This window comes from Heterocephalus glaber, unplaced genomic scaffold (assembly GCF_053883595.1).
Source record: "Heterocephalus glaber isolate CG9 unplaced genomic scaffold, H.glaber_assembly_v1.0 deba00000347, whole genome shotgun sequence".
Taxonomy (NCBI): Eukaryota; Metazoa; Chordata; class Mammalia; order Rodentia; family Bathyergidae; genus Heterocephalus; species Heterocephalus glaber.
The window spans coordinates 40,221,734-40,238,205 of NW_028258143.1; the positions used below are offsets into that span (position 1 = coordinate 40,221,734).

The 16,472-nt window shown below is 38.5% G+C and overlaps 1 protein-coding gene and 1 long non-coding RNA gene across 6 annotated transcripts in view; one reads left to right on the top strand and one right to left on the bottom strand.

Moving 5' to 3' along the window:
• LOC147829918 (uncharacterized) overlaps positions 1–16,472 on the top strand; it is a 72,215-nt gene that overhangs the window by 17,313 nt on the left and 38,430 nt on the right. The gene's annotated exons all lie outside the window — the stretch shown is intronic.
• The window catches only part of Itgb6 (integrin subunit beta 6), a 149,721-nt gene continuing 141,876 nt past the window's right edge, over positions 8,628–16,472 (bottom strand). For all 5 annotated transcript variants that reach the window (XM_004835884.3, XM_021265738.2, XM_087199250.1 and 2 more), the window contains one exon: positions 8,628–12,144. In XM_004835884.3, the coding sequence (XP_004835941.2) occupies positions 12,046–12,144 (99 nt within the window). In that variant the 3' untranslated portion in view covers positions 8,628–12,045. The remainder of the gene's footprint in view (positions 12,145–16,472) is intronic.

A 16,472-nucleotide genomic window follows, 5' to 3' on the forward strand; every position in this document is an offset into this window, starting at 1 on the left:
CATGATCTTAAAGGAAAAGTAGTGAGTCTTTCACCATTAACTTAATTGTAGATTTTAAAAATCAACTTAAGGAAGTTCCCTTCTATTTCTAGTTTGATGAGAGATTTTATAAGAAACAAAGGTTGGAATTTTTTTCAAATATTACTTCTGCATCAATGAGGTGATCATATGATATTTTTCTTTTTAGTTTGCTAATTTGGTAAATTTCTTTGCTAATTTTTGTATGTTCAAGAAACCCTACATCCCTGAACTAAACTTTAGTCCAGGTCCTGCCACCATGAAGCTCCTTTTCTGGGCTCCATGAACACCATTTGCTTTCCATTAGCACTGTCTTTCCTGACTAGACAGTAAACAATAGCAGCAATTGTTTTGGCCCTTTTTAGCAGAAATCATATTCCATTTCTATTCCAATTGCCTTAATTCTGTCTATAGATTCCAAAATCCCCCCCAATCATTTATTCAAAGACAGGTTCATGCATTATTTCTAAAGAGGGTTAGGGACCTGTATTTGTATTGACTTTTTTGCTCCAAATAATCTGAATTTCAAATTGATGGTGGTCACTTCCAGTCTGTGGACTGAATAAAAGTTTGCTGTGCTTAAACCAAATGACAGGGCACGGAGGCACTTTCGAAACCATCTCACTTTCTTAGTGTGATGAAACTTTCCACCCTCTGGAATTTTCCCTTTTCTTTGCTTATAGCTATATTCCCTGAAGTGATTATGTGACTCACCTATATAAGCTACAGAAAACCTGTGTATCTCATTTTACTAAATCTGTGTTTTGACTTGTGCATTCTATTCAGGTAAATTCCTGTTTGTTAGTAAGAGCAATTATTTTCAAGAAAGGCTAAACCCAAATCTGAACTGGTCCTGACTTGTTTGCTTGCGTTTCTTTAAAAACAAAATCTGAAACTGTCACTTGTTCTCTTTATTTATCATAAATAGTTGTAGCATTGTCATTTCCATCAGTATTCTTATTTTTATCTGTAGGTCCTCATGGCCTACGTTATGCCTCTACTCTGTTCCCCACCCCAATTTTTCCTGTTCTGTCTTATTTCTCAGAATATCCTGTGATTTGTTTTGTGTTCTGTCCCCTGAGAGGACCGACTAGGGAAAGGAATGAGTGAGATACGTGGTTGTGAAATCACTCTTTGAATCAAGCACTGACCTCTAAGAGTCTTGAAATGCCAATTTGAGAAATGTTGCTTTAAATTGTTTTTCCTTTGTCTACCTTTGGGTATAAATAGTCTTTTTAGCATTCCAACCTGAATCTTGTGGACCACATACCTTACCATGACAACCAGAAGACTTGAGAGATTCTTCTGAGATTCATGCTCACCTCTAGTATCTGGGAATCCTCTAGAGCACATCACCTGCCGCCATGGCATCTTGTCAGAGCTGCTTTAGGCAGCTGCTCCCAAAGAGCCCTTCACAGTCACTTGACTAGGCCACAGTGCTGTTTCCTCTCCATTACTTGTGCTGAATTCTTGCCTCCAGCCTCCTAAGTTTCTGGTCACCCACCATGTTTTTTGGTGCTCTCTGTCTCAAGACTGTGCTCCATCTGAAGGAGTGATGGGTACTTGCCCCACTGCAGCTGCCCACCTCCTCTCCATAGGTGATGCTGTTTTTCTGGACCAAGAGAACCCACCTTTCTTTTGCCAGTGGTAAGCATCTCTTCTCTTCTGTGCTCTACTTGTCTCAAAGAGGCCCACAACAGAATTGCTTTGGTCCCATAATTTGAGCAGATCAGACTTCAGTTATATATCACTCTTGTATGGCCTGGTTTAAGAAGCTGTCAGCACATTTACCCAGGGTCAGCATTCCCCGCTTACAATTTTACCCTTGTTCTGAGCTAACTCATGGAGATCTTTCTGTGTTGTTTTTCATGCACTTCATGGTTCTTTGTGAAACTTGTCTTTGATTTTTCCTTAATTCTCAGTTATACCTAGACCCCTACCTTGGGCACCCTGATCCTTTTCCAGTACGGCAATTATTGGAGGCACCCAATTAATGAATACAGCTACCATTTTGAACTTGTTATGTCAAATGCTTTAGTATATTATTTCACTTAATTCTCTCAACAGCCCTAGGGAATACGTGGGGATATATGCATTAAGAGATGGAATGTAGAGCCAGGCTGAGGACAGGCATGCACATCAGGCTGCTGTCTTTCTCCTGTGAACTTCTCAGCATGTGACATAAATTACATGTTCACCACCAGCTACTGATTAATTCTAAGCCAGGATATTAAATGATACTTTATGTTATGAGAAAGTTCCTTTGCAACTACGGCAGAAAAATTGTACTGTGCTTCTTAGTGTTTATTTGGAACTGAAACCATTTTCAGGTTTTGGAATGAATCATAGGATTTTTATTAAAGCATGGATTGGCTATCTCTTAAAATGAATATTAGATTTGATTATATCAAACAATGGCTGAACATGATGTGGCTAAGACCAAGAAAGTCTCAGAGAAAAATATCATATATTTTCATTTTTGCCTTCATGACAAGTTTATATCTTTTATTATGTCAGTGTTTTCAATCTTCTTTTATTTATATCTTCTCTCTACAATTCTATCTTCTTAGTAAAAAAGGTTCCAAAACATGACACACTTCTTAAAATCAATGAAATGGATATTTAATAAATTGAAAGTAAGCACAATACATTTAGCAGTCTACTTAATTTAACTTTTCATTATCATACTTGATGTGTACAAAAATAAAACTATTCTGTCGAGGTTATAGTTGAATATAGTCAGTTATTACAGGAGATGAATAAATAAAAAAAGACAAAATTTTCTTTAAAGAGAAAGTGCAAAGCATAATATTTATTCATCAAAGAGAAGATTATGAAGTAACTAAGTTTATTGGTAACAGTAAAATGCATGATGTTTTGTTTCATTTTTTGCTTATAAAGGTGATTACAACTTGATTCAGGGAACTTTACACAGCATAGCCTCAGGTCTCTTTAAGAAATTAATACATGGTAATTAACTTCAATTTTACAAAGACCAATTCTAATTTGTATCTTTCATTGATTGTTTGGGAAAAAATGGAAGACAATAAAGACAAGGCCTTTAGAATTATCTATACTGGAGAGCTTTACACACCACTGTCATTATCATTTTCTGGCTACATGTGCCATCATCTGCATTCGATCCTCACGTGTTTTCCTCCACTAATTAATCATCCTGCAAAGGGATATTCCAGGATTCGGCACACTATCCACTTTTCCCTTCAAATTCTCTCTCACATCAAGTAGGCCAGGTCCACTTTTCTGGGGCTTGCTTCCTCCAGTGCCCACAGGGACTTGGGGGAGCCCTCAGGTCAGTGGCATGTGAACCCAGTGAGGACCTCATAGGAAGAGGGAATCTCTCTTGTCAAGCAACCAATTCTATTCATCGGTGCATAAAACAGCAGCATTTCCAGAAAATTCAATGTGGAAATTCATTGTCCTGCTTAGACCCCATACAGCCAATCTAAACCTTCCCCCCAAGACTTAGGATGTTGGGCTAAAACTTCACACATCAGTACATATTAGCAGTCCCCACCTTATTTAAGGGTGACAGGCAGGGCTCTAGAATAAGAACTGAGCAGGACATGTCCCCACCTGGATTTTCTTAACTTGTTTGATTAAAGCTCAATGCCTTGAAAAAGCCTTTATTTTATAGCTTGATTTCATCACAGTCTTGTGGTAAAGTCTACATGCACCAGTGAAAATCCATTACTACCTCTGGGAAAGCAACTTGAGACAAACCCTACTGGGGAAGATTAATAGTAGTATCTTCCTTGTATACAGAAGGAGGGAGAAAGCAAAGGTGAGCCCTAGCAGAGGTTGTCGGTATACCTCATGGATCAAGATAGGACCTTGGAATGTGGCACATTCAAGTCCAAATTCTATCTTTGTCCTTTATAAATGCAGAGAAAATCTCAAGATTTCTGAGCCCGTTTTCCAAGAGTGGAAAAAAAGATTAGCTTCACAGGGACTAAAATATGAGATAGATAGTATGTTTTCCAAATGCTGGTTATTGCATATAATCAATAAATGGTTTCATCTTTATTATTTCTTTAGCTGGGACTTGTAAGACAGTATGGCATAAGACAGTGCCTCCATGAGAACTCTTGAGATTGACAAAAATATTACTGTTTGTTCAGCTAACACGTGAAGATAGGACCCTGTCTCAGCCTCTGAGAGGGCAGAAGTGTGACTTCAGTACCTGCTAGTTACCAAACCCACATGGGTTTCATGTGGACCATGAAACCCTTTTCTGCTTGTGTCATTCTGCACGTCCCTAACTCTACTGAGCCCCCATGCACTGCGCTCCCTAATCACACCTTCTGCCTTTAAAATGCCACGTTCTCTGTGGAGGTGAGTTCAGTTCATGCCGGACTCTTCCCTATCGCAATAGTATATTATTATTAAAATCTGTCCGTACCAGTTTAACTGGTGTCAGGCTTCATTTATCTTTGACACTTCAAAGCTTGCTACACTCATGACCTAAAAAGCTTACTTAACATTTCTGTGCCTCATTTTCGTCATTTGTAAAATAGGAGCTAATCGTGCCACCTTGTAGAGTGGTTGTGAGCTCTGACTGTGTTAGCACATAAAAAGTATTGTATTTAGAACAATACTGGTTATGTATTTTTATTAACCAGGAAAGCTATTTAATTCTAGTGAGACACATATGGGTTTGTGTGTACACATACACACACCTACACTTGGCATAGCAAAGTTAACTGGATGAAAGAAATAAACATAGTGACTTTTTATCCAGTCAGTTATTGACAAACAATAGAGTTTCATGATATAGTCCCTACAGATATTGACCTAGAACAAGAATGACTGGTATGCAAAGCCCTGAATGTAAGTAAATACATATTAGGTTGAAAAAATAAATACTATCTGAGAAGAAAGTTCCTTCATAAAAGACATGTGAAAATTGCAAAGGTCAGATTGGAATTTCAAACTTAATAAGATCCTCTGTAGGATCCATAAAGCTTTACAGTTGTCAGTGGTTCCAGAGTGTGTGTAGGTCAAGTCTGTGCCTTTGACTGCCTGGTCTTTCCTAGGCCTAGCTCCAGGAAAGCTCATGGGGCTGGGCTGCTCACTCTTTGTTGACTGCAACCCAGCAGGTAAGAACAGAAGATCAAGTTGCCTACCCTTTACTCAGTCTGGAGTGATTCGCATTTGGACATCCCCAAGGCACAGAGGGATAGCATTTATCCCTCTGTAGTTCACAGCCTGAAGGAGTCAGTATCTCACCCAAGATGTGGGTCTGTTCAGCCACTCTCACTTGCCCAGCAGCAGAAGCCTCATCAAGACTTCCCTTATCTAGTGCCACAGCTTCTCAGCCCAAATGATCTGTTAAGAGAGCTATGGTGAAACTACAAAGACTTATTTTCTTGCTTTTTAGTTTAGTTGTTGTTACGGTTTATATCTAGGTGCCGCCCCCCCCCAAGCCTCATGCACTCGTAAGTGTGGCTTTCAGGAGCTGGCTGGATCATGGGTGTGTAATACTGGGTCATGGGTGAGTGATACTGGATTAGTCCACTGATGGGGTTATAACTAGGTGTGATGTTGGGAGGTGAAGCCTGGTGGAAAGAGGTGGGTCACTGGGGATGAGGTCTGGAGGGTATATCACCTTCGTCCTCCATCCCTTGCTTCTTCTGGCCTGGCATGCCACTGGCTCTTTCTACTCTGTCATGCCCCTCTGCTGTGCCAGCCTGCCTTGGAGCCACCCTACTATGGACTGAAACCTCTACAGACTGTGAGCTAAAATAAACCTCTCCTCCTTTAACTTGTGGGTATCAGGTATTTTGTCTCAGCAACTAGAAAATTACTAAGACAGTTGTGTTGACCTAATTCCACTGGGGTGTAATAAAATTTAACAAGAGAGAATCTCTATTTATCATATTTCTTTCAATCCCTATTTCTTGTTCTAAGGATTTTTTTTCCATTTAGATTTTTATAAAGTGAGAATGATACAGAATCTCTATGAATCATCAAGTGTCTTAGTCACTTTCTTGTTGCTGGGACAATATACTCAACACCCACAATTTAAAGGAGAGGTTTATTTGGGATCATATTTTCAGACCATGTTTGGCTGAGAAAGGGCATAGTGAGAGGATCTGGGTGGAGGAGAACTGCTTACCTCATGGCACCCAGGAAGCAGAAAGAAAAGGAAGAGGGAGATATACCTTCTAGCTCATAAGCCCCAGTAACGTACCTCCAACCGCCTCCTACCTTCTAGCAACAATTCAGCAGCAGCCCTCCTATGATCTAATACCTTTCCAAAATCCCACCTCTGAACACATGAGGACTTTGTGGAACACTCTAGATCTAAACCATAACAACAACATTTAGATATATTTATTTTGAAAAAGTTAACTTCTTGTAGTATAGAATATTATTGGTGAGATGCTTTTCTAGAACCATGTCCTTCAAATCATGCTAGGAGGAACGGGAATTGGGAGGAGGAGAAAAAGAAAATCAGAAGACTGGCTTACTTTGGGAGGATTCTTCCATCAGAGATGTGCCACTTTGAGGGTTTCACAAGAGTATTTCAGGACATAATTGTTTCTGGTACTGAAGGGTTCTTAAGGGGAAGTAGGAGCCAGACTAAATTCACCGTGTGGACTCTCACAACTGAAACACCCTTGGAGCTTGGCCCTCCTGCCTTGTCTTGGAGCCAGACCATGCATGCTATGGTAGCCAGGGAAACAATAGCCCAAGGATACTGGTACCTTTAAAATAAACAGCTAACCATGTCCCACCCCCATATATTTCATTCTCAGTAACACCTCTTTGTAGTTCTCGTCCCCAAAACTTTTTCCTTCCTTTTTCCCCATTTTCCAGACTTCTTCCCCCAAACAATCCCAAATAAGCTCTTTGTTTCTTTTCTTTGCTCATTGCTTCAGTGCTTAGCTATTCACATCAGCCCAACCTTGGATTCTTCTGAAATTTTTATTTTCTTTATTACCCAGATCCTTCACAATTATATAGTACTAGGGAGCTGTCATGATCAGAAAAAGAACCCTCCTCAAGACTCCCAAACAAATCATAACACTTTTTTTCCCCTAAAAGTAAAGAAAGGGGAAAAAAGGCAGAATGCTTAGGTGATAATATTTTTGAAGCTGTCATATAAGCTTTGGTGATCAATTACTTAGTGCAAGAGTAAATGGGGATTAGAGGCCAGGTTATGTAGCAGATGTCTAAAGTAACCCTGGATGTTCAGTTACACTGAACTGTGTTCCTATGGTACTAGCGCAACTGCTGAGCAACAGTACTGGAAGTTGCAAAGTTTTCTTACCAGAAACTTACACCATGTTCACACACAAAAAAATTTTATTTTAGTGACTCAGCTAAATCAGTAGATTCAATTTTTAACACATTTACTCCTTCCCCTCCCCCAGCTGACCTCCTTGCTCTTTCTTAAATGTGACAACATTGGCTTCTTAGAGCCATTGCACTTGCTCACTCCTTTCCTTCAGTCTCTGCTCACAAATTTCAACTCTATCTAAGCTTATATCTTCATAGGGCACTGCACAATTTTTGTCCTATTTTGTGTCTGGGAAGTCTTAGTTCAGGCTTCCTGTAAAGCAAGGACCTGAAGCAAAGTTATGTGATAATGCCTTATTGGCAGGTGTCATTTCAAGGAAAAAGGGCAAGGAGGCAGGGAATGAGGGAAAACATACACAGTGATGCTTTAGGAAGCTGGCCACTGTTGCCTCAGAAAACATTGCTGATGGTCCACCTCCAGTTCAACTGCTGGTTCCTTCCCATCTCTTTCTCAGGGAACCATGTTCCTTCCTTCAGGTGCCAACTCCCTTGTACTTTTCTGTTGTGCTACCTGCTCTATTGGGACAGCAGCAAAGCCACTCTGGACTTGGGCATGGGAACCGCTCAGCTCTACCTCCTATTGGAGGTTAGGGGGACACTGTGGCTTTATGACCTACAAGACTGTGTGCATTGGTGCTGGAATGGCTCCAGGCTTAGGTATGGGAGGCAGGTGGGGCCAAGAGGACCTGGGGCATGCAGAAATTTGGTCTAGTACTCCAAAATTCTCTACCTACTTGTTTGTCATCTCCCCTGTCTGGAAGTATAGAACTTGCTTGTTCTGTCCAGTGGTCACTATATCCATACTCATAAAAACAATGTTTAGAATTTACTAAGCATTCAATAAATAGTTGTTGAATTATCAAGTTTCTACTATGTGCTGGGGATTGTTATAGATCCCAGGAGAGACTGCCACATTCTTACAGTTAGAAAAATTAAGGGAAAAATTAACTTTTATGGTGCTATTCAAAATAAGAGCAGGTTCTAGATTTCCAGACTTCTGGGCTTTAATCTATAAGAAACAGTGTTTCACAGTGTAAGTTCTCTTGACTGTGCTGTTTTTTTTGTAAGGAATAGGTCTTTCCAAAAAAATAAAAAGTAAAGAAAGAAAGAATAAAAAAAAAAAAGAGTAAGCTGACTCCCTTTGTGAACATTTGATCTCTCTCTATGATTAATTTTCTGATTCAGAAAATGGGCATAGGATCTACCAAGTGAATGTCCCCCCAACATAGCACTACCTGACACTATTAGCTTCCTAAGGCTGCTGTAACAAAGTACCATAGACTGAGTGGTTTAAACAATAGAAATTTCTTTATTTTCTTACAATTCTGGGAGCTAGAAGTCCAAAATCAAGGTGTTAAAAGGGTTAGTTTCTTCTGAAGCCTTTCTCCTTGGTTGATAGATGGCCATTTTCTCCGTTTTCACATGGTCTTTGCTCTATTCAGATCTGTGGCCTTACTTCCTCTTCTTATGAGGACATTAGTTCATGTCATATTGGCGCCCACTCTATGACTTTATTTTTATTTATTTATCTCTTTAAATACTCTATCTCCAATCATATAGTCAAGTTCTAAAATAGGTACTGGAGGTTAATATTTCAGTATATGTATTTTTTCAGAGAATTGTGTGGAAGAGGAACACATTTCAGCCTATAATACTAATCCTAAAGAATTTGTTTTACAAAATGTGAGGTAACATCTGGGCAAGTTTTGAAAGTTCTCATTATTATAGGCAGCTAAGATAGATAGAAATATAATAAGTAGTCAGACAGGGCTGAGGCTTTGAGAGAGTCAAGACAAAATGTGAAAACAGGCTGGGGATTTAGCTCAGTGATTCTGCCACCTGCCTCGCAAGCGCAAGGACCTGAGTTAGATCCCTGGTATCAAAAAAAAAAGTGAAAACACACTACAACTGTGTCCAGAGACACATCAGTTGGGGGCCAAGCCTCAAGATGACAAAAGGACCAGGCCTACATACATCTTCAAAGGATGAGATGAGTGATAACACCTGGTCTGGTAAAGTCTAGATAGGCATCAGTTGCCTCAGTAGGTGACCAAGACCTCCATATCCATCACTTACCCGAGAAGTTCTTTGTTCTTTTCATGTACTCTTACCATGTGACTTGCTTCCCTTCCTGGTTGGATTACTTGCTTCCTTTTCCCATTGGATCACTATTGCCTAGGTGACTGTACTTGTAAACTTATTAGTAAATATATATATATATATATATATATATATAGCATATATAGCTATAACCCACGTTGTACAGGGAAGTTTTGCTCTATAAAACTTCCCTGTAAAGTGGAGTCTCTGGTTACCCACTTGGGACCCCTTCTATCTCTCTTAGGCAGAAGCTATCTTTCTCTCAATAAATTCTTCCTATTCCTAACTTTCATTATTCCTAGACTTCATTCTTCAATTTTAGAAAACACAAACTCTGTGTATCAAACATCTAAAATGTTGGGAGTTATAATATTTCTCTTTTATCATGTGGAGGTTCTATTTAATCTCCTATAATCATACATCATGATGATTGTCACCATGCAGCAAATTATACCCATGGCTTGCTGCCTCCTGTCTTCTGCGGTTGACTCTTTCTTTTCTTCTCCTTGGCCCCAAACTGAGACCAGTAAAACAGGCACAGCAGGTTACGGAAGAATTTGGAAATCCAAGAGAGTTTTATTTCGGGTAAATGGACATAATTATCACCCATTTGTGTTTCCATGTTTAAATTACCATGTTTATTTATATCAACACAAAATACAATAAAACAACTTACAAAACAACCATTTCATCTTCATGTAACAACTCTTCAGTGAACAGAAGTACTACCATTCATGTTTTGGCCTTTTCAAGGTCCTGCCTTGGGTCAAAACAATATTTAGAGAAAGAGAAGATTCTTCCATAATAAAGACAAAGGAAACTTCTATTTTCTAAACTCCCAGTTCAGTAATAATACAAGAATAGCACCAGCGGTCCACATAGAGGGGACTGCCACTGCTGTGTCATTGGCAGTGTACCTATGTGTGGCTCTAGACTTTCCCCCAGTCCTAGATGTCAACCAGGAGCCTGTGTGTACACCAGGCCTTCAGATGTCCAAGGAGATTGCTTAGCTATCCTTTTCATAAGGCTGTGTGCTCCCTAAATGTCTGATATATCTGAGTTAGGAACCAGGAAAAAAAAGTGGCCAAATATATACAGTTCTATCTGGTAGGTGAAGAAAGTTAGAAATTATGCAATTTGATGCATAACTACTATGAAGTGTCCACCACATAGTGTGCTATTCACCTAGTAAAGGGCTTCACATGACAATTTAATCAAAAGTATTAAACAATACACAACAGTGCAATAACTCATCTGTATTCCAGTGGTTTAAATGCTATTTGTTTAGTCTCAGGATATTTTCAAACAAATGATAGTTGTTGCTTAACTATTACCATCTTTCTATCATTTACTGACAAAAGAAGCTGTCTCAGGCAAAAGAGAAAGTGGTTTGGAATAAGATGATGTAGATTCTGAACCCACTTCTGAGCCTTAGTTTCCTTATGAAGATCCAAGGTGAAAGTGGTCTGTAACACAGCAGTAACCATAAGAGATAATATCCTACAGTGTCTGACTCTTCAATTAACTGATAGATCCCTAATTGTCCACATGTACTTCATGAGTAAAATCTTACTTTTGAGTGTGCAATGCCAAGCTATCATATGCATCTGAAATGTGGATCTAGTGTTATAGAGATGGGAAGAGAACATAGATTTAAAAGCCTAGAATCCATGAGGGGTTTATGTACTTTTAATGTGCTTGATTTAAAGTCATTTAAGATTTCATTGTGTTTACTTCATGTACCTTTTATATTATTGAAACTCTTTTTGAATAAGGTAGCCATTTAAAGTAATTTAAAAAAATAAATGAAAATTATCATATGACAATTACATGATTTAGAATACCATCAGGAAGAAGTAATAGTTTGAAGACTTAGAGACAAGAAGGAAACTGAGTATAGAAGATTATTTTTCAGGGAGCTTAAAAATAAGTTAAATGATAGGGTTATCATTTTGTTTTTGCTAAAAGCTTAATTTATAAGTTACTTCTTCATCTGTAAAACAAATAGAATACTTACATGCCTAACTTTAAGTGGATACAAATTCACAGAAATTATTAACACTTAATTTTCCACCTTAATTTGGGCTGTCTTTGGAAGAATCACTTCTTTTCAGCTAAAGCAAAATCAGAATCTACTTTCTCACAGAATTTTTTAAAGTGCTCCTTTAGCAAAGGGCAGATTTACAACAAGTTTAGAATAACTGGCAATGTGACCATATGGATTTTGTGACTTTGCTGAGACAAAGACTTTAGGTAGCTGTATTCCTGAAACAAATGAATTCTAATTTCAAACATTTTTCAAATGCAAATAAGGCCGCCATGAATCATTGTGAGGATTTTTTGAGGCATTAATGCAACAGAGTTAGTATTCCTCAAATAATCCCCAAAGTCACTTCTTTTGCTAAGGAAATTCCTCTTCTTGATTATTTTGAACCTGTCAACAGTGTCTCATGTTCACACAGAAAATAACTGATCTCCAAATGACCTATGATTATCCTAAACCAGCCTCCTTTTGAAGCAAGCAAGCAAGAAAGCAAGCAAAACAAATAGTGCATTAACCTTTCATATCGGTGAAACAGACATTTTTCCCATGTGTGAAGTAGTTTACCCATCTGTGGAAAGGTCTGTCTTTTGTTTTTCCCTGTGTTTATAGGTTACATTTTTAAAAGTACTAGTAGAGCCTCTGTATAATGGATTGGTTCCCTAAAAAAGAAAGAAGGAAATAAAAAGGTTTAAATTAAAGTGTGTACATGTTGCTATTATACCATATCTCTAAACATTTTCATTATAGTTCAAATTGGAAGAGTCAAGTTCAATCTTAGAAGCCATTGGAATAATTTTAATTTATTTGATATTTCATACTCATAGCATTTTAAAATTCATATATTTTCATTTTATTTTTAATATGCAAAACCAGTCTCATAATGTGTATTCTAAAGATTCTTACCTTTTTTGGAAATGCACTAACTAATAGATAGAAAATAAAGCTTGGGCTTGGGCTGTTTCGTTCTGTTTTTCCAGTACTGAGAACCAGGTTCAGGTCATAGAATGCACTCAGTTACGTACTGAATAAGCAGAATGAATATTGATAGGTGAACCAAAAATGAGATATAAGGCAAAAAAGTAAAAAAAAAAATGGGAGAAGTGAAACTGGTAGAAATATACAAGTATGAGTGATATAGTATCTGCCTTTAAGAAACGCACTGTTGCTAGTGAGAGGAATCAAAAGGATGAGATGGTGCTAAAATGAGATCAAAACTTAGAAGGAAAGCAACTGGCTGCTCCGAAGGCAGAGACAGACCCCTTGGACAGTCAGCTTCCTCTGAAAGAACCAGCTGGCTTTTGCCCACTACCTAAGAGGGTGTATCGCAAAGAACTGCAAGAGACTGGTGTGTGGGACACTAGGTTCATGAAGAGAGGAGGTCTCAAGGTGGATGAGGCAAGTCAGTTTGTCAGTTTGTCCTTGGGGTCTGGGGAGGCTGTGTGCCGCCAAACCTGGATAGCTCGGCTGTGCTGTTTGGGCAGCAGACATTTCAAGTGTCAAGAGCAGTGGTAGTGTGGCCATAAGAATCAAAGGACAAACCCTGTCTAGTTGTTTTTGGCAGAAGCAAGGGGTGTATGTAAGGTGCAATTTCTTCTCTCCAACTTTCCAAGGATGACCACTTAGGTTTTGGCATCAGACAGCCATAGTTCAAATCTACTCCACCCCATGACCTTAAGCAACTCTGAGTGTTGGTATCCTCATCTAGTAAAGAGGGATTAACAAACTTCCTACTTCATTTATGAGCTAAAATAATTTAACACTGTGCCTGGCACATAGGAGATGCTCAATAAATTCTGCCTGTTCTTATTAGTTCTTATTTACAATTTTTTCTTCACACTTACAATTTCCTTTTCCTTCAAGGCCTGAGAGGGTTGTAAAAATATTTTCCTCAGGGGCTCAGTTACTTTTGAACATTTCCAAGCTCATTTCTGAACATGTCTGGAGTCTAGGTACTACCTCTAAGTTGCTAAATCTTATACTTTGATCTCTTTATCCAGTGAATTGCAGAGATAGTAGCAATTTCTAGGCATAGACTTAAAGAAAAACTTATTTTTTACCTCAGTACAATTCTTTCCTTTCAGTTCTTAGAACTAAGTAAAACAAAATCATTCCCTTCACCTCTCTGAATATTGCCCGTAGACTTGCTGTTATATTGCCTTGTTCATGCATCTTAGGAGAGAGAAGTTATCTCTATATTGAGGGCAAATAGAAAAGGGGCCCCTTGCTGGGTGTGGTGGTGCATGCCTATAATCTCAGCACTCAGGAGGCTGAAGCAGGAGGATCGTTGTGAGTTCAAGGCCAGACTGAGCTACATAGTGAGACTTTGTCTCAAAAAAAAGGCAGAACCTTGATTAGAGGTGGATGATGGGGAAGGCCAGGTTGCCATATTGCTTTTTTTTTTTTATATAAAGTATGCCCTTATTCTGTATTTTATTCTTTTCATTTTTTTCTTAGTGCATGTTTATATTACATAATGATTACATTTGTTGTGGGGAGTTGGTACATGCACATAACTTCTTTGAGTCCTTAGATCATCCTGGATAATTTCAGTGTATCTCTAGTCCTTATTTATTCCTGCTGCCATAAGAGTTTGGAATTTTTGAGGGTGAAGGGAAGACTGATGTGATTTTATATGTGGGTAGAGTTTTATTTGCAAACAAAAATCATGTGTGGAATTCTATGAAGTTTCAGAGACTAGAAACTGCTTGCCTACAGAAGGATGAGGGACTTAGATGAAGAGGCAAGATAGAAAAACATAAAAAGGAACAGGCTGAGGATGGCAGACGAAGCCTTTCCTGGAGGAAGAGGAGGGCTTCACAGAAAAGGCACTCTGAAAGAGCTAACAAGGTTTGAGTGGGGTCAGGTTAGATCTTTGTAGGACCAAACTCTTGCTTGTAGGCCCCGCCCCACATCATGTGAAGCATATTAAAATGTACCCACATCCCACACTGAATAGAATTTATAAGTGCAATAAAAAGAGTAATTTGAGTTGCAACTGACAGAATAAAATGTTATTTTATAGATATTTAGTTAAATGTGTAATTTTGATTGTACAGTTTTTATTCTGTACTTTGAAGCAACTTCATTTACTCAGGTATGTAATATTTGGAGAATGGGTCCCTTGCATAGCAGGACAATGGATAATGCAGACTCCATCACAGCAGAAAACTAAGGAAGCTATGTAAAAGGGCAGGGAAGAGCGAGTTCATATTGCTGTTGGCCCTGCTCTTGTTCCTGGGCCTTGGAGAGAGATGTTATGTCTACATTGAGGCAAAGAGGAAGTAGCGTGGTGATGAGCGCTCAGAATGTGCCCACACCCAGAGCAGTTAGCAGGAGGGAGTGTAGAACTGTGCAGCATCACCTCCATGGGTGCCATGCAGCTGAGACCTCCCTGAATTGGAACTCCAGCTGGGATGCCGACCTGGGTCCCGCCCCACTATTTAGATGGGCCAGTTTTTCCCTAACCATCTGCAGTGACCACACTGATTTTCCCCTGGAATACTGGGGTACTAATTGAGGCTATGGATTCTGAAAATGCAATGGCACAGGTTTCAAGCTTGAAAAAAGTGGTAATCAGAAAACTGTTCTGACCTGCAGCTTCCTTAATGACCGCCTCACTGTCAAATGCAGACCTGATTTGCTTAGCACAGAACAAAATCAATCCATGACTGCAAGAAATGTCAGGCTGAACATTTTTTCACCTCAACTTAATGACTTGTCAGCCTAGAAAAATGTCTAATCAAAGATGAATTTAAATATCTTCCATTTATGTTTTCATAAGGAATATGCAGGGGGTTATTTCTTAAATGTAATAAAAAGATAATCTCTCTTTATAGCTGTGATGAAATGTTTCAGGAGGCAAGAGAGGATCTTTCTGTCCTAAGCTCTGTCAATTTAGGAGTCCAATGGGGCCCTAACAGTAAGGAAACTGTACTGTCCCCTCTGTCCCTGGGTTTTAAAGATCAGTCAAAATCACTTCTTGAAAAGAAATAGGTTTTTGTTAAAAACTGAATTAAATTGAAGACCTTTAAATGTATGCACCAAGCAATGCTTTTCTTTTTCAGGAGGATATGTTAGTGAAATTCAAACTAAATTATTGGAATTAAACCTCTTTTGCATTCAAGTGAATAATTATTACCCAGTCATTATCTAGTCAGGAACATCAAACATTTGTTATTCAAAGAAACTCAATTTAACAGTGAAATACTATTTTTCATTTATGCTTTTGTCTGTTTAATACCTGTTTTTGTCCCTTTTAGATGAAGAAACAGCAAGAATTTGGCATTTGAATTTCAGTCATGTTCTACATCCCGATGGAAAACAATTCATGTTTTGGGGCAAAATTAACTGTTAATTAAAATGTTATTTTAAAGATATGAATCATTTGTCAGTACTCGTGTCTTTGTATGAGAACATTAAAATATGCTGGTTAGTAGATTCACATCACATAATTGGACAACAGTTTGTTTGCAGAACAATTTCTTATTATTTCTAAGGGATCAACCAAAGGTTGTGCTTGGAAGACCAAGTAACAATTAGAGTTCAACTGTAGTCTCTAAAAGTTTGGGAAATCCCTCAACCTTTCTTCAACTAAGTTTACTCACCTTCAAAATGGAGATACCAAAACTACTTCACAGGGCTGGCTGTTTTCTACCTACTTGCTGCTATTGCTCCTCTTGCCAGCTTAACCAGATTCTTTTCCTGGTTGCCCTTCTTTTATTTTATTTATTAAGTTTATTGGCACATTTTAAGTATACAAGATGATGATATTTACCATTGGGAATTTGTACCTGTTCATGATATATCTTGGTTCTTACTTTTTTCCCCACTCCCGTGCCCTTCCTTCTACCCCTCCACCTCTCCTTATTTACAAAGACTTTGTTGCCATTTTTTCCTTTCTCATATTTATTCCTTTTCTTTCTTTCTTTTCCCTCCCCCTCTTCTTCCTCTTCCCCTTTGGATTTTTTCTTCCTATTTCACATTATCT